General features: G+C 45.6%; 1 protein-coding gene across 7 annotated transcripts in view; it reads right to left on the bottom strand.

The window, feature by feature from the left end:
- The window catches only part of RPTOR (regulatory associated protein of MTOR complex 1), a 408,568-nt gene that overhangs the window by 207,869 nt on the left and 176,103 nt on the right, over positions 1-24,596 (bottom strand). For 5 of the 7 annotated variants that reach the window (XM_003913544.5, XM_009191423.4, XM_009191420.4 and 2 more), the window contains one exon: positions 17,279-17,425. The exons of 1 other annotated variant lie outside the window; for it this stretch is intronic. In XM_003913544.5, the coding sequence (XP_003913593.1) occupies positions 17,279-17,425 (147 nt within the window). Of the gene's footprint in view, positions 1-3,540; positions 4,183-17,278; positions 17,426-24,596 lie in introns of those variants that run through there. One more of the 7 variants, XM_031657848.1, reaches the window with a different exon arrangement.

Raw genomic sequence — 24,596 nt, 5'->3', positions numbered from 1 at the left:
TCCATCCAACAGGTCCTCCCGCCACAGCCTCTAAACACTGCAGTCCCTCCAGCGCTGCCAACCATTTGTGCCAAGCTCCTGAAATATAACACTTTTCCTACCAACACCACCTTTCTTCCAAGTCAGCACTAGAACACAGGAAGGCATGGGGTGGTGGGGCGAGTCTCCAGTGTGCAGGAGCCACATGAGAACTCAGCAGGTTTGAGGGGGACTTCCTTAGGGACCAAGAAGTCTGTGTCTTGTCTGGTGGAGAGGCAAAGCTCCCGTGGTCCAGACGCTGCTGGGCTTGCGTCTGCTGTGCCTATCTCAGTCTGCACCCTGAGATGCACGGGCGCTTGGCCTAACACCTCCTGAAGCACACCGGACACTGGAAACATTCTGTGGTTGCCAAGTGAGCAGTCGGACAGGTAGATGTAGAAAGAGCTTTATTGCAAATATGTCTACTAGAAACTCCACTTCCCCATTCAGTGTGATCACTGACAGAAACCCCACCTACTTCAGAAGCCCCCCAAAGCACGCTGATGTATAGACAAGATGACATGCCCTTTCACTGCAGAGGTTCCAAGAGCAGGTGACAGGCAATGACAGTGCTCCACTCACCTGGTACCTGTCTGCCAGGCCCAGGAGGAAGCATGCTGAATTCCTTCTTTCCCACCACACTACTGGGTGCATGGAAGAGTACATAGGAGAGCTCTTTGCTTTAGGGGTATTAGAACCAATAATACATATATTACATATGTGTGTGTGTGTATGTATGTATATATACACACTTTTTTTTTTTTGAGAGGGAGTCTTGCTTTGTCGCCTAGGCTGGAGTGCAGCGGCACAATCTCGGCTCACTGCAACCTCCACCTCCGGGTTCAAGCGATTCGCCTGCCTCAGCCTCCTGAGTAGCTGGGATCACAGGTGCGTGCCACCACACCCGGCTAATTTTTATATTTTAGTAGAGACAGGTTTTGCCATGTTGGCCAGGCTGGTCTCGAATTCCTGACCTCAAGTGAGTCGCCTGCCTCGGCCTCCCAAAGTTCTGGGGTTACAGGCCTGAGCCACTGCGCCTGGCCAAAACCAATAGCATTTCTAAAAAACATCCTGATATTCAAGCCAAAGCGTTCTGCCAATGAACATTCTTCTAAGGGTGGCTAACCCAAGGAAAAAAAAAAAACTATTTGAACAGATGAGTTATTTCCTATACATTGTTTTGGTTTTGCATTTATCTAAAATATTGACCCTGTACCTGAAACGATCTTTCAGAAGCAGGCCTGCGTGTAAGGCTGAGTACTTGGGATCGGCCAAGCTTGTGAACAGTGCCCAGGCCTAAAAGTGACCAGTTCCAGCCCGGAGCCACGGTTTTCCTGTAGAGCAAGCCCAGGCTGAAGTGTACCCAAAGGGGTTTCTCCTGGGGAGCCCAGGGACTCAAACACAAGAAAGATTCTCATCTTTAAATGCTCTCCAGAGTCTTCTGGAGGATTTGGGAAGGATCCAGAAAAGTCTTGCGATGCGATACACAGCAACCAGATCCAAAAAAGACATCTGCTGCATCGTCCCCACGCGTGGGTAACGTGGAGTCAGTGCACGCGCAGTTCACGAAGCAAGCGGGCAGCTCACCCCAGGCCTGCCATCCACTCCCTGCAGAAAGCACTGCTGTGGGGGCAGTGGGGACCACCTGCATGGCACTTTTTTTTTTTTTTTTTTTTTGAAATGGAGTTTTGCTCTTGTCGCCCAGGCTGGAGTGCAATGGCATGATCTCAGCTCACTGCAACCTCCACCACCCGGGTTCAAGCGACTCTCCTGCCTCTCAAGTAGCTGGGATTACAGGCATGAGCCACCACATCAGGCTAATTTTGTATTTTTAGTAGAGACTGGGTTTCACCAATGTTGGCCAGGCTGGTCTCAAACTCCCAACCTCAGGTGATCCGCCCACCGCGGCCTCCCAAAGAGCTGGGATTACAGGCATGAGCCACTGCGCCCGGCCTCACATTTTCTAAATAAAACATTAACACTGGGCTGCTTCTTTCTCTTCTCAAATCCATATAAGAGGCATCCTTTTTTTTTTTTTTCTTTTTTTTTTCTTTTTTTTTGAGACGGAGTCTCGCTCTGCCGCCCAGGCTGGAGTGCGGTGGCCAGCTCTCAGCTCACTGCAAGCTCCGCCTCCCGGGTTCACGCCATTCTCCTGCCTCAGCCTCCCAAGCAGCTGGGACTACAGGCGCCCACCACCTCGCCCGGCTAGTTTTTTGTATTTTTTTAGTAGAGACAGGGTTTCACCATGTTAGCCAGGATGGTCTCGATCTCCTGACCTAGTGATCCGCCCGTCTCGGCCTCCCAAAGTGCTGGGATTACAGGCGTGAGCCACCGCGCCCGGCCCAAGAGGCATCTTTATAATGAGATATGGTACTAATAACTCCAGAGGAGTCTTTACCAAGTATTTTCCGAAAATAACATCTCCTCAGTAACACTTTTAGTTCTGCCTTAAAGTAACTTTTATTCTCAATTCAACAAGACCTAATTACAATGGCCATCTTTGCAAAGTTCAAAGAAAGGCTGAGGCTGCTAAAGGAGTCAGTGTATTACTTATCCAACTCTATTAATAGTCAAAGATATTAATGTGGCATCTATCATGTGACACACAGTGTACCAAAAACAGCAGATGCAAAGCAGAAGTCATATTTTTAATATATCATTGATATAATTATGTATATCAAATATTAGATTTTAATTTAAAAACCATGTTGTGCCTATTGCTGGCAACTATCACATCCAGGCTGAGAGAGCAGAAGGAGCTCCTTCTGGTGGATGAAGACTTCCAAGGACGTGGAGAAGCCTCAAGCCTGCCCTTCCAAGCCCAGCTAGAGCCCCTTCATAACAACAGTTTGTCACAATTACCCTGAGTTTCCCCCAAATGAAGCATTCATTATTTCAAAGTCACTTAGCTATTAGCAACTCAACAGCTTCTAAATGCTCTGTGATCATTCTACAACTCTGTGAAGATGGTCAACTAGAAATTACGCTAATATCTCTTATAGTCGACTAAAGGAGATACTGGAAATTCTGCACCCTCTCTGTCAACAAGAGATTTTCAGGAGGAAGGCTTAGCTGACCAGTGGCAGGAGGGGGAGAAAGAGCTAACTCATGGCATATTCTTCGGGTAGTCTCTAGCAGAGGTGGCTAGTAGCCAGGACTGTGCTAGTAACCAGGACTGTGCTAGCAGCCAGGGCTCTGATGGTAACCAGGGCTGTGTTAGTAGCCAGGGCTGTGCTAGTAACCAGGGCTGTGCTAATAGCCAGGGCTGTGCCCCCAACCCTTGCTGCCAAGGGCAAAGTAGTAAAGTGAGTTATAAAAGCAGCATCTGGGTTTAAAGTACTACTGGCTTTATGATTTGTTCCATGATTTCTAGCCCACGCAGACACCTTTCCCAAAAACTGATGACCTCTTCCAGACCTGGCAATGCCCGGCACTCCGGGCACACTGCTGGAGCTCCTTACACAAGTGGATCACGTGTCCTGGCCTCTCCTCCTGCCTCTGTCACTGACATGCCTTTCCTACCTGTCTTATGCTGCCAACTTCTTATGTTCTACAGCTCAGGTCAGACATCTCCTTCTGGCCACCCTCGGTCCTTGTGGCTTCTTCTCTGCATGGCGGAACCTGCAAGAGGGCTCTGCCCCCTGCCAGATGGGTGCCTTCACCCCCGGAAACATTTCGTTCATCATCAGCTGCTGTGTTTCTGCTTACTTAACTCTAATGAACTGAGTCATAAGAGAGAGAGCCTTGGCTAATTTCAGGAGAGAGACAGGAAGACAGGACGGGTTCCAATTCTGTTAACAAGGAGGAGAGGGAAAGCTGGAGAAACTAGGAAGAGCTGAGCAGAAAGTGGGTGTTATTCCCAGCGCGCAAAGGACAATCTAATAAGGCCGGATCCAGACACACGTACTCACTCCACCTTCCAAAACAAACACCAATTAGAAAGGAACGTATGTGAAGCACTAGGAATGTGCTGCGGCATGGCACCAAAAGCAGTATGTGCATGTGTGTGTATGTGTTTAGGTGTATACATGTATATACATGTGTATGTATGTATGTGAGTATATAGGACTCCGTGTGTATATAGGTGAATGTGTAGATGTGCATGTCTGTCTGTATGAGCATGTACCTGTGTATATATGTGTGCATGTGTGTATATGTCCATGTTTCTGTGTGCATGTATATGTGTGCATATTTATGTATGTATAGGTGGGCATGTATATATGTGTATATAGGTGTGTGTGTGTATATGCGCATGTATGTGTGCATGTGTCTGTGCACGTGTGCATGTCTATATGTGTGCGCATGCATGTATATATGTGTCTATGTGTGTCTCTGTGTATACAACTGTATGTGTATGTGCATGTGTGTACATGTATATGTGTGGACATGTATGTGTATATGTGTGTACAATGTGTACACATGTGTGTGGCATCTATGCATGTCCATATGCATATATGTCTGTGTGTACATATAGGTAAATGTGAGTATACGTGTACATGTGTGCATATGTTGTCTACATGCATGTGTATGTGTACATGCCTGTATGTGCATGTGCTTATATACGTGTGTGTATGTGTGTGTACCTGCTCCTCCTGTATTCAATTGTGCTATGTGTCTTCACCCTTCCTCCAAACCTGGCCTCTGTGTGCATGTGCTGCCATCCCTCTGCGAAATGACCACCGTCCACGCTCCTCCTCCAGCCAGCTCCTCCCCTCATGTACTGGATCCTGTTCCCTTCACACCTACTTAAGGGCCACCCTCATGAGCTCTCTCTCCCTCCCACACATCAGCTTTTCCCTCTCTGCCAGGTTACTCCCATTAGCACAAACACATGCTCTCATAACGTCCATGTAAAGAAAACAAACCGCCCTCAGGAGCTTCCACACGGCATCGCCCACCCTCGCTTGGATAGTTTAGAATCACATGAGAGCCCACCACCCTGTGCTGAAACTGCTTTTGTTAAGTCCAGCTATGGCCCGGTGTCCACAAACGCAACAGTCCATCCTCAGTCCTCATCGTGTGAGCTGCTCAGCAGCACAGCAATCAGCGAACGGTCCCTACTTCTAGAAGGCTTTCCTGAGGCTTTTCCTGACTTCCTGAGGCCATGAGTCCTGGTTTCCCTCCAACTCCCCGGCTACTTCTCTGGTCTGGTCTGTCAGTGCCTCTCCATTTACCAGACTCTACACACACTACCGAGCACAGGCCTCGACTGGCCTCTCCTCTCCAGCCACACGAACCACATGGGGGCTCGTCACTACCCCGTGGCTTCAGTCATTGTCTGTTCCAGGATGACATCGACCACCTTCTGATGCATTCTCAGGAAAGTACAGCCAGGGTTTGTCCACTTGTGTGCTGCTATATGCCCTGTCACCCTTCCTAATTTACAGGAGATGCTGAACAAACATCTCTGATGGGACCTCACACCCCACACTGCCTGAGCAGAGCTCTTGTGTCCTACACCCCAAGACCTCCATCGAACCTCCAGCCTCATGGTCCTCCTGGCTCAGGAGACAGCCGCTCCATTCCACCCAGGCCAAAAACACTGGCGTTGCCTTTAACTTCTTTTGCTTGCGTCCTCCATCTAACCTTCATCCTTCACTTGTGCAAATCACTCGTCCTTCACAATGAACCCCTGATGCAAACATTTGCCTTGCCAACATCTACCACCTTAGTCCAAGCACTGCCACCGCCTGCCACGGCCTCCTGCACTGCCCTCCACCTGGATGGCCCCCACACCAGCACCACCCTCCACTCGGAGCCCCCACACCAGCACCACCCTCCACTCGGAGCCCCCACACTGCCAGGGAGGAGTCTTGTTAGACTGCTCATTAGCCAAGCCAGCAGGGGTCAGCTGAGTGCCTAGCATGGGCCAAGTGCTATTCTACAGTGCACGCCCCTCTCCTGCTGGGTCACGGGCTAACCCTCAGTTTCACATCTTGAGAACCTTGCCAGACTATTTTCTGAAGCACCGTACCATTTTACATTCCCACCAGCAGTGTGCAAGGATTCCAATCTCTCAACATCCTCACCAACACTTGTTATTACCCATCTGTTTCATTGCTGCCACCCTAGTGGCATGAAGTAGCACCTCACTGTAGTTTTGATTTGCATTTCCCTGACAATCAGTAATGTCTTTTTCTTGTCTTATTGCACTGGCTAGAACCTCCAGTACTTCTATTGAATAACAGTGATAAGAATGGATATCCTTGCCTTGCTTCCAATCTTAAGGGGGAAATACTCAATCTTTTACCGGTAAGTAAAAGGACAGCTGTAGGTTTTTATAGATTTTTAAAAAAAATCTAATTGAAGTTCTTCTCTATTCTTAGTTTACTACAAGTTTTTTTTTTCTCTCTCTCATGAATAAGTGTTGTGTTTTGTTGAAAGAGTTTTCTGCATCAATTGATAGGATCATATGATTTTTCATCTTTAGTCTGTTGGTACGAAGTACATTAATTAATTTTTAAACACTAAGCTAGACTTCTACAGCTGTAAAAAATTTCCCACTAAGTCACAGTATATAATTCCTTTTATAAATTGCTAGAACTGATTTGCTATTATTGTGTTTGAGGATTTCGGCATCTAAGTTTGTGACAGATATTGGTTTGCTGTTTTTTATTTTCTTTGTGAACGGTGTGTCTGGTTTTGGCATTAGGATAATAATAGCCACATAAAATGAATTGAAATGTGTTCCCAACCCTTCTATCTTCTGGAAGTGCTTGTTCTTTTTAAATGTTTGGCAACAGTCTCCAGTGAAACAATGTATGCCTGGAGATTTATGTTTCAGACAATTAGAATCAAACAACAAATTCAATTTCTTTCATGATTCTAGGATTATTCAGATTATCTAATGCTGAACAGATAATACTCAGAACAGTCAATTGGTTGAATTTTGGTAGCTGGGGATTTTCGAGGAATTGGTCTGTTTCCTCTAAGTTGCTGAATTTAAGAGTGTAAAGTTCATTATTCTTTGAATGGCTGCAGGATCTGTAGAGATTTTCCCATCTCCCTCTTGATTCTTCTATTTTGTTAGTATTGCTAGGAATGTATCCATTTTATTGATTTTTTCTGAGAATCAGCTTTTGATATTTCTCCATTGTTTTTCTGTTTTCAATTTCAATGATTTCTGCTCTTTATCATTTCCTTTCTTCTGACTGTTTTCGGTTATTTTACTCTTCCAGTATCTTGAAGCAGGAATTTATATTAATAATTTGGTATCTTTCCTCTTTTCTAACATAAGCATTTTAGTGCTATAAATTTCTCTTCCAATACTGCTTTATCTGCATCCTATAAATACAGATATGTTGTATATTCCATTTTCATCTAATTCTATGTATTTTTTTAAAATTTCCCTTGAGGTTTCTGATCCATTATTTAGAAACACGTTGTTTAATTTTTTTCATAGATTTTTCTCTTGTGTTTATTGAGATGTAGTTGATTCTCTTGTGGTTAAAGAACACATTCTGTGTTGTTTAAAACTTGTTGAGGTTTATTTTATGACCGAACTTGATGAATGTTCCACGGACATTGGAAAAGTGTGTATATTGGCTGCTGTTGGATGGAGTGTTTTGTAAATCCCACGGTGATACTTACGGCTGACATTTCAACACAGGTGATCACTTCATCTTCAAGAAAAGATGGTCTAACTTCTCCTTTTCTGATCTCTACGCCTGTTTCCTGCCCTTGCCTTCTGTGCAAACAGGCTTATCGTGTGATGCTGGAGAGGATGGGTGAGAATGAACACCTCTTCCGTGTTTCCGACCTCAGTGTTCAGTGAAAGCACTTACTTCCCATCTGCCCCTCTCCTCTCATGAGGCTCCACCTTCAGCCAGAAACTCCACTGCCCTGTGCCACCAGGATCCCTTGTGAATCCCTTGTGAAAGACATCTGCCTCAGTGTCGGGGCAGGGTGAGCCCCCTCGGCCTCAGTGTTGGGTGCAGAAGTGTTCCTGCGACAGCAAGCAGGGCCAGGCAGATGGATCCTGCTGGGATCACAGTGCCCCATTCTGCATCTCATAGTGCTGGCCATCATCTGTGATCCAGAATATCAAGCAATTTCAGATAATACTTTTAAATAGATGAAATTAGGGGGAAAAAAAAAAAAAGTTAAACTCTAAGAATTTGGGGAAAGCTCCCAGTTTTGTGAGAAGTGCAAATAGCATATTGTATTCATGAATTAAGGCTAATCAAGTTTTCTTTGTTTCTTGTCACATTTCATACAAATCAATTAAAGATCAAATATATTTAATGCATCATAGATACATCTAAAGAAGACAACTAAAGGTAGTTTATTCAAATATGTATTTATCAAGTCAAATCTACAGATCCTTCCTGAGCATCAATTTAACATGAGGCATTCCTGACAGGTTTACGTAACAGATGTAAAGTAAGCTGACAACAATAGAAGAGAGGCTACAAGACAACGCATAATTGTCAAGGCCGCTGTGTAGGAGATTGCTGTATCAGGTCAGCCGAGGAAGATTTCAGGCTCGGGAAAGCATTTGTGAAGAAAGGAGAACTTCAGTTGCACTCTGGAAGTTGTCTGTGCTAATGATACGCTTTGCTGTGTCTGTGAATTTCATTTAAGATCATCAGCGGTAAAGGTTCTTAAATCTTTTATGCAGAGAAATCACTTTTCTTTTTACTGAAGCCTCCAAATTCTAGGACTGGGAGTTGTGAAAGGTGCCAACAGAAAAGACCTTTATCTCCCCATGTAAACCACAGAAAGGGATGGTGCATGGGCACAGAGAAGCAGCAAAAGCTTTGGCGGTCACATTTAGCTCAGCTGTGCAGACTGAAGATGGATGAAACGGCACAAATGTCCCACCAACTGTGAAACGTCATACAAACCAAAGGCAAGGGTGTCCACAGCCCGAGGCCTGCCAGGTACACAGGGCCAGGCTGGGTAGCTCCTGCTGCCTGCTCCCTGCGGGGCTGCCCTCCCAGCACCCACTGGCAGGCGTGGACCTCATCTTCCCTGGGCCTGTGTTTCCCCCCACTTTTCCTGTGACCTATTTCCTTTCTGATTGGCAAGTCAGCTTGCCAGTCCACTCCAAGCGCCAGCCCTGCCCCACTATCCTCTTAACCTCTCACAGTGGCTTCATTCTTCCCAGCGGTGCTTTGGGGATGGTCGTTCTGTGGATTCCAATTAAAGGGGTTTCTACTGTATGTTTTGGATGAACTCCCCTTCTGCCATAGACAGTGGAAATGGCAGCATTTCTGCTAAATGAAAAATGCTTCTCTTCGGTTGTGGTGGTGGTGGTGATGGAGTGTGTGTGTGTGTGTGTGTGTGTGTGAGAGAGAGAGAGAGAGAGAAAGAAAGAATGAATATATGTGCTTCAACTACATTACACATCTCTTAACACCAGGGAGCAGATATTCTAATGTTTTGAAAACCTTCACAAGTCTGGGTTCTTACAGCTTACTATAAATAAACCACAAGGTATGTAAAATGACTTCGGCCAACTTTTGTTAAAAAGAAGAACTGAAAGCGTCTAGAATGCATGCAGAGAAGGGAAGTGGGAAGGCGGCCCCTGTGCCCAAGCCTGGAATGGTGTGGGCTGGAAGGCATGGGTTACCTGAAGACCTGCCATCAGGACAGCCAACGTCTCACCTGCATGCCTGAAGCCAGGGCTCCTGCAATGATCCTCCACCACCACCCTCCCCAGAAAGCACTCAGGGTGGTGGTGGAGTTTTTTTTCCTCTAAAGAGAGTTACTGACGTATCTGGGGAAAATTAAAGGCAGCTAGTATGGTCGTTTAGAGCCCAGAGAAATAAAGACCTCAGCGTGGGGGCGTCAGTGAGTCCCCAGCGCAGCAGACAGCGTCCCCTACTTCCCATCGAGCAAAGCCCTCTGGCCAACGCTTCCTGACACAGACACGCAGTGATGGGCAGCTTCTCTTCATTCTTAAATATGAGAAACAATAAAATCATCACACACCTCTAGTATGAGAGAGAATAATCAAAATTAACCAAAGGAAAAAAAATTATGCTGGAGGAAACAGAGATAACTTAGAAAAGAGGAAAGCATCTTTTTAAAACCTAAAAATTAGTATCACTTGACACTTAATACAGTTGTGACATAACAGACGACAGCTCGTGTCCCTATTGCCTACAAACAACCAACTATGAGATTACAGGGGAAGCACTTATGAAAATCACTGTTGGAAAGAGAAACACAGGCGAGCCTGAGCTCCCGTGGAATTGGCACTGCAGATCCCTCCTCTGAATCACAGATGCCATGACAACGGCAAGTCCGTGGAGAAGATTTGCAAACTCACACACACAAATTCCAATTTAGGAAACGGTGATCAAGAAACACACCTGTTGAGAGGTACCCAAAGAACTAACTGATGGTACTCAGCAATCACTACAATCACAACCTTCAGCCTGAGAATTGCCTTTTGCTGCAGAATTCCATGCCAGGCACGCAGTGTGCCCATCTACAGGAGTAGCAAAGGAATGACAAAGATTTCAGAACATGAGTACCTTAGTTCTGTGAGACACGCATTTAATATTTTTGAGGAAACTTGAAGATTCTAGACGTTAGTCATTTTTGACAGAATTACAATATTTATTTGACATAAAATTTAGTTACGGGGATCAATGCAGGAAGCCAATGTATCATCTATCGGTTTTCACATTGGTGGGGGGGTGGGGGGGGCGGCAGTTAAGTCACTGCAGCTTCAGGGATGCTGCGGACCCAAGCAAGCTTCTCGCCGTGGCAGTGAGTGACCGTTTGACAGGTTTCTGTGCTTTGGGAGTGTACTGCTAGAGGTGGCTGGACTGGACCACACAATCGTGTTTAGAGACACCACACAAACATGATTTACTCGGAAGCATCCTGAGAAAAGCCTTGTAGAGTATGGGGGAAGAGTGGAGAAGTGAATTGTGCCCGTGATCCACGGGCTGAACTTTTTTTTTTTTTTTTTTAAAGAGATGGGGGTCTCACGCTATTGCCCGGGCTGAAGTGCAATGGCACAATCACGGCTCCCTGCAGCCTCCAACTCTGAGCTCAAGCGACCCTTCCACCTTGGTCTCCAGAGTAGCTGGGATGACACGTGCACGTCACTACAGCTGGCTAACTTTTGTATTTTTTGTAGAGATGGGGTTTTGCTATGCTGCCCAGGTTGGTCTTGAACTCCTGGACTTAAGCCATCTGCCCACCTCGGCCTTCCAAAGTGCTGGGATTACACAGGCATGAGCCACCGCACCAGCCAGGGCTGAACTTCCATACAAGACTCTTCTGACAGAACAGCAACCTGTTCTCCAGAAGTCATTCTCAGCCTATTTTCATGGCTCCCACCAAGAACTTGCCTATGCTCCAGCCCCAAACCAAATGAAGATGGCTACATGCAGAACAAGACTTATTGGAGCAGTCAAGCCTGTGCTGTCCCAGCAGAAGAAAGGCATTATTGTCTTTACCACCAACCGAATTCGCTACTGGCCTCCCATTAAAAAGAAGAGAAACTCACCTAGATTTCACTCTGGGCTTGACTGCCGTCTTCAGTGATGGTGAGTTCTGACTGCCCTTGAGAAATATCCACTAGAAGAAACTGATGGACAAGACTTCATGGGCTCTGTTTCCAAGAGCATCTGTGTCTTTAAGACTTCACCTTCCTTTCTAGTTTATAGGCTAAGGATTTAGTATCCAAGATAAAAGTTGTTACAAAAACATTTGAATTCTCTTTTTTCTCTCTAACTCAGTCAATACATATACTGTGTACGATGACTATAAATATTCCCCTTATGGCGTTTATCTGGATGGAGGTGGCAGACTTATCAAGAACATCTACTCATCCACTGCAAGTAGTAATAATGCTACCATTGGAAGACTGAAAATTGCCTCACATTCCATATCTACACTATGGATAATGGATGTAGTTAGAATGATGACATTACCCAGGCAATGTGGCTGATGGTCCTCAGTGGATCATCTCACAGACACCCCCAAGTCCACTCCCTTTAGCCACCCCTCAACCACAGCTGGGGTGCTGCGTGACCTGGCTCTGGCCAACTTCGTCTAAACCGAAGTCAGCTTGTTGCAGTCATCCCTCAATATCCCCAGGGTATTGGTTCCTAGACCCCCACAGATGCCAAAATCTGCCAACGCACAGATAAAAAATGGTGTGGTGCTTGCATGTAACCTACACACAGACTTTGGTGTACTTCAAATCATCTCTAGATTACTTATAACATCTACTACAATGTGAATGCTGTAAACACAGTTGTTATACCGTACTGTTTAGGGAATAATGGTGAGAAGAGGTGGCAATTTTTTTTTCTGAATGTCTTGGAGCCACAGTTAGTTGACTCCAAGGATGTGGAAGCCACAGACACAGAGGGCGGGCTGTTCTTTCCTTATAAAAGAGACAGCTGTGGCCAGCACTGCCCCTTCCCCACTTTCTCCTGCCTCCCAAGCAGATGGAACACCTGCAGATGTGGTGGGCATATCGCAACCATGAGGATAAAGCCAGCCGGCCAAGGATGCCTGGTCTCCAGGGGCACTGCTGAAAAGTCAATCATTTGCCTCAGAGACCTTATTAGTGAAAAAGACAAACTGCTATTTGTCTAAAACCCAGTAATGAGATTTTTCATTACTTCCACTGCTTCAAATACGGACGGTCTCAGACTGCCAAACATCCTTTCTTAGGGTGGTGCTTGAGGATTTCCTCTAGGAGAACAATGGAGAAGATCGAGAGGGGAAGTAGTGGGATCTAGACACAGGGATGGATCCCGGAGAGTTACAAAGGGGAGCCAGCTGACGCTGGGGAGGAGGCCACAGGCACCATCGGCTGAGCGAGGCAGGAGAGCTTGGAAGACACGAGGGGAGAGGGCACCTTCTGTGCTCTGCCACTCTCCTTACAGATCTATCAGTGGTGGAAGCGGTAACGGCAGATAATTCAAGAAGAAAATAGGAAATGTCCAGGAACAGCAAGCAAACAAACAAAAACAGTTATAAAAATGGAAATCACAGTACTCTACTCTATTTAGCCACTAAGTGAGCAGTATTTACGTGGCCATAATCAGGTAACAAGGTTTAATGCTTGTCTTCCTATAGAATCAATCTCCACTCAAGCACAGAGGTGTTAATCGTGGTCAGAGAAGGACAGACAATCGCAAAAAGTGCAGATAACAGAAGCTGTAAAAGAAAAAAAAAAAAAAAAAAGGGAGAAGAAAGTACAAGGAAGCTAAGAGCCTTGAAAATGGAATAAATGACCCATTACTGATAAAACCAGAAATATAAGCATAAGGATATTACTTAAAACCGCAAAGGTTACAAAGTATAGAGACATCCAACAGAGGGAAAAAGAGGGAAAGCAAGAAGGTGTCATGAGTGACGCAGCCTCTTCAATCTAGAATTTTCTCTTTAGAATTCACTATTGAATACAAATAACACATAGGAATTTAAACCAGCATGTAATCTACATGGAATCGACTTCTTTGCTAACAGGCTTCCACATCGTTTCTCCATTCTTTAAACAGGACTTAATGGCAGCTCTGTTCTTGGTTTGTACCCTAAGAGAAAGCCCACAGATAACCTCAAATCGACGAATCAAGAAGCAGTGGTCTCTCATTGTGGTTTTGATTTGCATTTCTCTGATGGCCAGTGATGATGAGCATTTTTTCATGTGTCTGTTGGCTGTATGAATGTCTTCTCTTCACACCAGTTAGAATGGCGATCATTAAAAAGTCAGGAAACAACAGGTGCTGGAGAGGATGTGGAGAAATAGGAACACTTTTACACTGTTGGTGGGATTGTAAACTAGTTCAACCATTATGGAAAACTGTATGGCGATTCCTCAAGGATCTAGAACTAGATGTACCATATGACCCAGCCATCCCATTACTGGGTATATACCCAAAGGATTATAAATCATGCTGCTATAAAGACACATGCACACGTATGTTTATTGCGGCACTATTCACAATAGCAAAGACTTGGAATCAACCCAAATGTCCATCAGTGACAGACTGGATTAAGAAAATGTGGCACATATACACCATGGAATACTATGCAGCCATAAAAAAGGATGAGTTTGTGTCCTTTGTAGGGACATGGATGCAGCTGGAAACCATCATTCTTAGCAAACTATCACAAGAACAGAAAACCAAACACCGCATGTTCTCACTCATAGGTGGGAACTGAACAATGAGATCACTTGGGCTCGGGAAGGGGAACATCACACACTGGGGCCTATCATGGGGAGGGGGGAGGGGGGAGGGGGGAGGGATTGCATTGGGAGTTATACCTGATGTAAATGACGAGTTGATGGGTGCTGACGAGTTGATGGGTGCAGCACAGCAACATAGCACAAGTATACATATGTAACAAACCTGCACGTTATGCACATGTACCCTAGAACTTAAAGTATAATAATAATAAAAAAAAAAAAAAAAAAAAAAGAAGCAGTGGTCTCAGCATGTCATCTACAGAGAAGGAGACACCCTTCAGAAGAACCAGAAATGGAAACAGGGAAAGGAGGTGCCTTTGGTCACAGATTCTCAGCAGAGAAAGTGTGGGGCCGGGAACTATTTTATTCATCATAAACCTTCTGTATTATTTTTCAAACCATGGCATATACTAATTTGGTAAAAAGAAATATTTATAAAAGAAGACTGAAAGCGGAAAGACTTGAATATTATCCTTAATTTTTAAATTACAAAGAAATATGACACAATGACAAACATAAGCAGGATTACTGAGTGACGGGGAGATGCCGTTTTCTGGCTCTGATGGTCTGATGTGTGTGCAACACTGTATCTGTGCTTTGATGAAGTCGTCTTCTACTCTACCTACCGCACTCCTGAGAGAGAAGCACACAATAAATAAACCTCCTGGTCCCAGGACAAGCACTGTGCCACTAAGAATATGAAAGCTGATCATCATCTCTTAACATTTATGTCACTCATGTTTGTGTTAATGTTTATTATTTGGAGGCTTTCTGGTTCAAATAACCATTTTCTTGCATTACATTTAATCAATTCTTTAACACTAGAACAAATCATTCACCTGTCAATTTCTTTCAGCTCACATGTCATACAATAAAAGTATTAAAACATATTGTAAATTTACAAAGAATTTGACCAGCTGTAAAGAGGCAAAAAATATTTTAAAAGAAAAACCCTAACAGGCTGCACAGGACTGCTGTTTCTCCAGCAGATAGTAAAATGACTAAATGAACATTAAGATATTAGTTAGGAGCTAATTTTACCGTTTTAATTTCCACTGTTTATGTAAGAGACCAAGTGAACAATAACCAATAATAGTAAGTGTAATAGAAACACACAAGACTGATCTACATTGTAATTAAAGAACGAAGATAAAAATCAGAGCTAATTAAAGACATACGGTATCGCATTGCCTTGCCATCTATTTGCCAACCCAGTTAACATATTTTTCATCTGATCTCTTTCGTGTGGAATGAGTCAATTAAACATTTTTTTTTTCCCTAAAAAAAGATGCATGGGAATCTTTTCTGTTACACTTGATGAAATGAACAGTGTCTTAGGCTGATTAATCCCTGGCAACATACAGCGAGCACACACGGTACTGCCGGAGCACATGCTCAGAGCGCTGGGATGCAAACATTTGATATTATGCATGAGCTGGAGGTGCTGGTCTTCTGCTGAAAGGGGAGCGGGTCTCTATTTAACATGTTTTAATTAACTAAGGCTGATGGATTGGTCTTTCCCTTAGCCACTCTACAGCCCATAAATCTGGTGAACTCAGGAAGGATTCTGTGGCATTTTTATTTACATATTATAAATGTAAAAATCTGCCTCTTTTTTTTTTTGCAATATTTATTACTTGATGCGAGGAAAAATAGACTACCCCTCAATGCTTTGAGTTCCTTAATGCTTATCAGATAACCTATCCCCTGGGTAAACCAAGATGAAATGCCTAAAAGCAAGGGAAAAAATTTGATCATACAAACCTTGATCTTTCTTTCCCTCATCACAGAAAACAAACAAACGTGTTGCATGTGGACCCTTTTTCATGGACAAAGCACATTATACTTATCACTCTTTTGCAGTGTCTCACATAAAGACTTAACAAATATAAAATATTCAACTCTACACACATTAACATGAAAGTCTACCAAACAGAATTTCAAATTTTGTTGCCGATTGTTTCAGCACTTTCCTCTGATGAAATGTGGAAACATAATACATTAAAATGGAATATACTCAAAAAGGCTTGAGGGAACATACTCAAGACCATTTTTGCTCCTAAATTGAGAATTTCTTATACTGCAACCAGTCAGAACTCATGACCCCCTTGAGGCTGCAAAATGTTTCATTCTGACACTCTTGTGCAGGCCACAAGATGGAGGCCTCTTAATTGAAACTGCCTCTTCAATTTGTCCTCAGAATTCACTGTTTAATTCAAACATCAAATATTAATTAAAACAACTAAGCAAAATGTCTCTTCATTATCAGAGCGGTGCAGAGGCTCTCCGCTTTTTGAAGTGGGAGCTACCAATGGCAGCTGTTTTCGTTTGTTTTCTATCATTTTAGCTTAGTGGTTGTCGCGGATTTTTTTTTTTTTAACACAACAGAAAAAGAAACTGGGGCAGTAACAAAGGCACTGGTAGAAGTGAAGACCGTGGAACTGAAGCTGTGGGTCCATGTCTCCTAAAATAAACGTGTCTGCTTTATTTTCACATTTATCTTGGAGGCAGAGACTGTTGGGGCACAAATCAACCCTATTAATGTTATCAATTGATGTTTGGATTAAAAACGACATTGAGTAAAATGAGATGTAAAAATAAGCCTGTAAGTTTGTACTGGGCTGGGCACAGTGGCTCAAGCCTGTAATCCCAGAACTTTGCAGGCTGAGGCACATGCATTGCTTGAGCTCAGGAGTTTGAAACCAGCCTGAGAAACATGGCGAAACCCCACCTCTACAAAAACTACAAAAATTAGCTAGGCATGGCGGCATGGCGTGTGCACCTGTAGTCTCAACCTCTCGGAAGGCTGAGAAGGGAAGATTGCTTGGGCTCAGGTGACAGACGCTGCAGTGCCCCGGAGATGGTACCACTGCACTCCAGCCTGGGCTGTAACAGAACATGTTTCAAAAATAAAAGTGTGCTGAGTGCCTCCCTAGCTCCCGGTATAGAATATGCCATCCTGCCCTTGGCATTCTGAGCCCTGCTCCATTCAGAGAATGTCCAACACCTCCCAACCTCCCCACCCAAACCCCACCCCCAGGGAAAACAAAAGCAAACCCAGCACCGCTCTCCGAGCACCAGAGCGCTCACCTCCAGCTCCTGCTCCCGCTGTAGTGCGAACTGCTTGAAGGACTTGACGATCAAGCCAGCGTTGGAGCAGTCATAGACGAAGATCGACGGGCTGCCCATCCATGTCTGCAGGTCATATATGGACAGAGGGATGTACTGCGTGTAGTTCTAGAAAACACACAAAGTGCGCTCGTTACATGTGCATCTCAGGAATATGGGCTGCTGGTGAGTACTGCACGTCACAAAAGGCACACCCATTGAGCCTGGTTGCTGGAGAGACGCTGAGTTAGCCTTTATACAAAACGATAAAAACAGCAAACCGGCCAGGTGCAGTGGCTCACACCCGTAATCCCAGCACTTTGGGAGGCTGAGGCGGGCGGATCACCTGAGGTCAGGAGTTCGAGACCAGCCCAACCAACATGGTGAAACCCACTCTCTACGAAAAATACAAAATTAGCTAGACATGGTGAAGGGCGCCTGTAAACCCAGCAACTTGGGAGGCTGAGGCAGGAGAATCACTTGAACCCGGGAGGCGGAGGTTACAGTGAGCCAAGATTGCACCATTGTACTCCAGCCTGGGCGACAGAGCGAGACTCAGTCTCCAAAAACAAAAACCAAAACCAAAACCATCAAACTGAACTTCTCCACATCTCCTCAGATGCTGCTTTACTCCAGTAGTGCCCGCACCAGGTGGCTGCCAAAGTCATCATCCCGAGCCCCAAGCTCCTCCGCAGCTGCCACTGGGTTCAGCTGCTAGTCAACTCCTTAAACTTGTCTCAGTTGCCACTGCGGGGCCTCCCTGCATGGACCCCACAGCCCAGTTCCCACCGTGGGACCTCCCTCCATGGACCCCACAGCTGCCTCAGTTCCCACCGTGGGACCTCCCTCCATGGACCCACAGTTGTCTCAGTTCCCACCTCGGGACCTCCCTCCACGGATTCACAGCTATCTCAGTTCCCACTGCAGGGCCTCCCTCCATGGATCTCACAGCTGTCTGAGTTCCCACCATGCGACCTCCCTCCATGGATCTCACAGCTCAGTTCCCACCGCAGGGCCTCCCTCCATGGATCCACAGCTGCCTCAGTTTCCACCACAAGGCCTCCCTCCATGGATCTCACGGCTGTCTCAGTTCCCACTGCAGGGCCTCCCTCCATATATCCACAGCTGCCTCACACATGTGCTCATCACTCCGTGTCTCCATTTGTCCTTTTACTCTGTCTCATCTCTGTGTTTATATAACACAACACACACCTCATTTACAAGGGAGGGGAGCTCTGAGGAGTTGGTCGGGTCCTCCAATTTGCATGCCACTGTCCCTTTAATTTCAGAGAGGCCCATAAGCACTTTGTCACTGAGATGACTTTTGAAAGATCATACTTAAGGGGTATAAGTGGGTTTGGCTGTATAAATGTATTTCAATCGCAGAACAATAACCTACTAACACTAATCCGCTAAGTGAAACGTTTTTCTGAACACACTGTACTGTTCAGCCCTTGAACAGACACTAGTGATTCTGTAAATGCAGAGAAGAATGTTCTCATCTCACCTGAGAAACACTTACAATCCGCACAGAAAGCTAACACTTTTAAGGAATTCTCCACAGAACACGTTCATTATTTACCTTTCCTTGGACATCAAGAGTGTGAGTAGTGAAGCTGTGGCAGAAATCAAATTCCCAGAAATCGGCAAAAATCAAACAAGCTCACCAAAAGTGAGCTTGTTTCTTAGCAGCTAAGCCACACATCCTGCCGCTGGCACTGCCTGGATTGTTTATAACTGAAGAGGAAAGGGACAGAAGGCCAGAAGATCAAGCAAAGCCTGGGGAAGTACGGCACGGAGGCAGCCTGCAGAAGCTTTGTCCGTGCACAGCAAAGAAGCAGACGAAAGTTACATTTCAGACATAAGCTACATCTCAGACGTAAGTCATATCTCAGACGTGATGAGGCAGGATACCAACAGCCCAGGTGTGCGCGGGGTGTGTGGAGACATGTGCATCACGGGCAGGACCCCGCTCTACTGAAAATGTTGTTAAACTGTCTGCGTTTGGTGGACTGCTTATAATCACTGCACTATAACAGAACACCTGGAAATGCTCTCTGTAAATAAACCCACTGAAGGATTTGAGAGATATCAGTTCTTGCCTAATGAATCCAAACAGTCAGTGCAAGCCTAATCAAAATATCTGCTGGGTTTTTTCCATTAATGGAATTTCACAAGATGATTATAGAGTACAGAAGAAAAAAAAAAGCACAAGAGTAAAAAAAAATTAATAAAGAATAATGAATAGGGACTCACACTGCCAGATATTAAAGATACTATAAATCTATAGTAATTACAGGATGGTATTAGTGAGGGAGACAAACAAATCAACAGAAAAGAGAGAGCCCAGAAACAGAGACACACATGTAACTCTAAGGAGGACAGTATTTTAAATCTGCAAAGAAGGAATTAACAATTCAATAAGTGATGCTGGAAACTCTAACCCACCATTTGGTATTGCTATATGAGATCACACACACACACACACACACATCAGAGTGGACTGAAAACCTATTCATTTATTTTGGCATATGAAAGGCCTTAATTAAGCAAGTCACAAAACCTACTAAGTCTTGAGACTGACTGATACAGTAAGATTAAAAATCTGTAATTCTAATAAAGACACATATCAGTGACCAGCAATTTTAAAGAAAGGAGGTACATAGTACATGACAGGGAAGTTTTTAGATGTGTCTCATATAAACTTCTGCTGCAGATCAACAAAGGGATGAAACAACAACAAACAGGCAAAACACACAAACAGTCCATTCACAGAAGAGAGAGGAATCATCAATGACTCTGAGTTTCATGCTCCTGATTAGAAATGCAAATTACAATGAGAATCTATCTATCTACCTATCCATCCATCCATCCATCCATCCATCCATCCATCCATCCATCCATTCATCCATCCATCCACCCGCCCATCCATCCATCCATCCATCCATCCATCCATCCATCCACCCACCCGCCCATCCATCCATTCCATTTTTATCCAGCAAACTGGAAAGCAGGATAAAATGTGAATAATGCCCCATTGTTGAAGGATGCAGGGCACTCATTCATCAAAGTGGGAATGTAAATTAATGAAGCTTTTACAGAAGGCAATTGGGAAGTACTTATAAAAATTTTAAAGGCACATTCCTTCTGACTACTTCTAGATATCCATCCTATAGAAATACTTGCATTTGTACATGAAATGTTTTGGCTGGCAGAAAAGCTGCAAATTATCTAAATGCCAGTGTGGTAGAGACTGCTAGTCTATATCTGATTTTATCTCTCTTCTAAAGCAGTTGCAGCTGAGCACATTGCCCAGTTTCCTTTCCAGTGAAGTCTGTCCCGCACCCAAATTCTGGCCAGCGCGACATGGTCAGAAGTGCAGCGTCCACGTTCTCAGAGCGTGACATGGTCAGAGGTGCAGCGTCCACGTTCTTGGAGCATGACGTGGTCAGAGGTGCAGCGTCCATGTTCTCAGAGTGTGACGTGGTCAGAGGTGCAGCGTCCACGTTCTCAGAGCGTGACATGGTCAGAGGTGCAGTGTCCACGTTCTCGGAGCATGACGTAGTCAAAGGTGCAGCGTCCACGTTCTCGGAGCGTGACGTGGTCAGAAGTGCACTTCACCACGCTTCCTCCTGGGGTCAGAGCTTGCAGACTGCGCTCACAAGTCCCCAGGGGTGGGAGGAAGTGTGCTCCTCTCCTCCCCCACCCACTTCCATGCTGCTGCCAGGGGAAAGAGGGGCCAAAAGACGTCCTTTAATTGGGCAGGGTCACCTCCCACGCTGACAGGAGAAAGGATTTTGGCAGCAGCCTGGGAAATGGGCTCATCTTTCTACCCCTAGAACACTGTGTGCTATTTATTTACCTCCTATAATGTTCTGGGCTTAGCAAACAGCATCTGAATACAACTTGCCCAGCCCTGACCCTACAGCCACCTGACCCTCCAGCCATCTCACAATGTCCTCTGAGCCACCATCAGTGAAACGGGGGCTGCTGTCATCTTTACTGCCTTCTGGGTACAAGTCCGAGGGTCCCAAGGCTGCAAAGTGGCATAAGATGAAAGACACTTTAACACACCATGTTCTCAGGTCCTGCTTTTTGAGCTGAAATCTATTTTCCACATTTGCCAAAAATCAAAACCTCCATTTTAAATGTTTGAGGTGCAAAGTTCAGAAAGATGATCCGTCGTGACCACGAGGTGCTGCTGCACTAGGACAGCACTGGCAGCCTCTCCCTCCACGCCCCATGATCTGCAGGCAGCTAGTGCCAGGTTACAGGCGGGGTCCTCGGGGCCCAGTCCTGCTGAGGCTGGACCGTCTCCAGCTCCCAGTGTGCATCCAGGAGGCGGCACGGCACAGGGCCGTGGATGGCCCCAGTTGGTCTCGGCTTCAGGACTTTTAGTTCTAAGAGGGGCTTTCACCCCGTAAGAGCCACTGGGATGCTGCGCCACGGAACAGCTTTCCCGGCCCCACCTGCCCTGGGAAGCCTGCTTGGATGCGGGTCTCTGTGGTCGCTTCTCTGTGAGCGGCGTCCGTCCCTCTCAGCACCAGGGCCATTTGGGTCCGGGTCGCTCCTTGTGGGGCTGTCCTGTGCACCACACAATCTCCACAGCACCACCGAGCCACCCCGCATACCTGGATGTGACAGTCTCCAGGTCCCTGGACACTGCCAATGTCCCAGTGTCCCCTGAGGGGAAAAGTTTTCCTGGTTGAGAACCTTGGAGGAGAGCTGATTTCCTTTCAAACATGAGCTGTATACATTACAGTTAGTGAGACTGCAACCATTTGGAAGTCCATATCCCTCAGGGAATATAAAACCAACTCTATTAAGCCACACTGTGGAAAATGACCTTTGACAGCGAATCCTGATTACAACAGGGGATGCAGACCTCATTTCCCATCTCAGAGGTCCTGGGTCGTTTGTCAAGCTCCAGGCCAGAATTATGACCCTGTAAACCAGCAAACGGCAGCCTGCAGCCTCACAGCCCCGGCTGCAGGGACAGAAACAACGTCCACAGTACAGTCACTCCTCGTTCTCCTGTGGAATATTCCTCTGTCATCCCGGCTGCACCAACCCACACCAGCCGAGAACGGAGAAGCCCCCTGAATACACCGAAGGCTGCCTGGAACACCCAAGAGCTTGTGGCCAATGGTTTTCGTTTCTTCTTGACCCAAAACTAAATGTACAGAGAATTCCTAATCAAAGCGTCTCTTCTTTCTCTCCAAGAAACATATTCAAGACCATGTTTTCATTTCAAACAAAAAAATAGAAATGGGTTTTAGATCATTTATTCATTACAAATCCACTTTATCTGTCAGGTTATATTAAACATCAGGAAAGAGTCCACCTGCCTCACTAGTCTGTCGCCACAGCCTGAGTTAGCCACCAAGGCAGCCATGGCCGGGAGAGCCCAGCCCACTGAAGCCTGCAGGCCATCTTCCCACAGAGTGCAGCCCAGCAGCCCAGCAGCCTCCAAGGAGCTTCCCACAATTCCACATCTCAGGGATTTCTGGTGGAAAGACTGAAACTGGGTTTTGGCTTAAGTTAAACGTGAGCGTTTTATCCCTTTAAATTACAGGGCAGAAGACAAAACGCAAAATCCCTCACACACCAAACAGATGACTACAAAGAAGAGAATGTCCCAGGGGAGGCAAGGGGCGTGGTGGCAAGGCGTGGCAGGAAGAAGCCCTGGCCTCAGGAAGTTTGCATCCCGGTGGGTGGGGTGGGCAGAACAACACGTGCCGCCACCCCGTGCTCCAGTTGAAAAGGCAAGCACGAGGGTCGTGTGGGCGCCTTCCCTTCCCACCGCACCTCCTCAGATCCAGGCACAGCAGCTCTGACACTGCACAGAGGAGGCAGCGGTGGGGGGCACACTGGACAGGTGCAGACAGTCACCCTCTGGAAGGGCAGGTGGGATGTCCCAACCCCAACCGCAGTGGCTGAGCAGGTAGATATGAGCCTGGAAATTTCTGGCATCGCCGCTGTTGGGATGCGAGAATTTGCAAGCATCTCTGTGGATCGCTGGGATGCACAGGAAGACTGCCATCAGCTGAAGGACACGGATCTCCAGGTGGCCTTACCCAGACCTGATTTGGTCATTTCGTTAGCCCTGCAAAGATACCATCCTACTTTATACAAACTAGGGTATTTAGCACCTACTAATCAGATCATACCAGCATTTTCCTCAACATAAAGAAAAATGCCAACTATGCCAGGCAGTAAACATGAGGAAGGGGGTGGGTTGCCACGTCTCCTCTCTCCTGACCCTTCCATCCTGGCACTCATGGCCCCCACCTCTCAGGACATGGCCTGGCTTCTCACTGAACAGGAGACAGGCTCCAGGGGGAACCAGCTCTCATGTCCAGCTTCAAAGCTCTGCCACATTTGTATTCACCTGTCCTTCCCCCCCACGTCTCAGAGAGGTGTGCTTGGGCTTGCCAAGTCAAACGCTCGATCTCTGTCCTGAATTATCTTCTCATACTTCCCATTTCTCATCCTTTACTCCACTGATTTATACTTTCTTCAGCAACCCCCTTCTTCTATCTATAGACGTAACTTACCTCTTGCAGAAACTAAACATCCCTTTTTAGCCTTGTTCTTTCTTCAAAGTCCCCCCAACAGAGAGCCTCCTCTAATCACATGTTCTTTATTTATTTACTGCAAAAATCGTATTACAGAGAAAGCTAGAAAAAACAACGTTGTTCAGTAGTATCACCAAACCTCTGGAAAGATTAGTCTGTTTCAGTCCCTAGTCCCTTACCTCCTGTTTAGTCATTAAAATCTAGTTTCCATACCTGTACGTAGATGCGCAAATCAATATGCATGTGTTTTTAGCTTACTACACACAAATGCATCACTTAGCTATGTCCATGGAGAGGGCCTAGGCCTAGTAACACTAACGCTCCAGTAGTAACAAGCACACAAAGAGGCCACATCTTGGTTTCTAAATACCACTCTCAAAAAAGCCAAAGATCCTTGGAGAAGTGGTTGATCCAGGGCTGTGACAGAGAAAATACTAGGAGGTGTGTCGGTGGTCAAAGTTGAAACAATTTCAGTAACAAAATGAATAATAATAATAATAATAATGGATTATAACCCAAAAAGTAAAATAAGTATTAGTGGCTCCATATGGATATAAACAAACAACCAAGTAAATAAACAAGAGAAGCAACAATTCCTTCATACAGAAGAATTCCAATTACTAAACGTGGAAGGAAATAGGGAGGTATAGCACCACCATTAGAACACCAGGGCAGTAATTACGCATGGATGTTAGAATCAGGGCATGGAAGTTTAAGGAGAA

Source organism: Papio anubis, chromosome 17, assembly GCF_008728515.1.
Source record: "Papio anubis isolate 15944 chromosome 17, Panubis1.0, whole genome shotgun sequence".
Lineage (NCBI taxonomy): Eukaryota > Metazoa > Chordata > Mammalia > Primates > Cercopithecidae > Papio > Papio anubis.
This window is presented reverse-complemented; position numbering and strand designations above follow the sequence as displayed.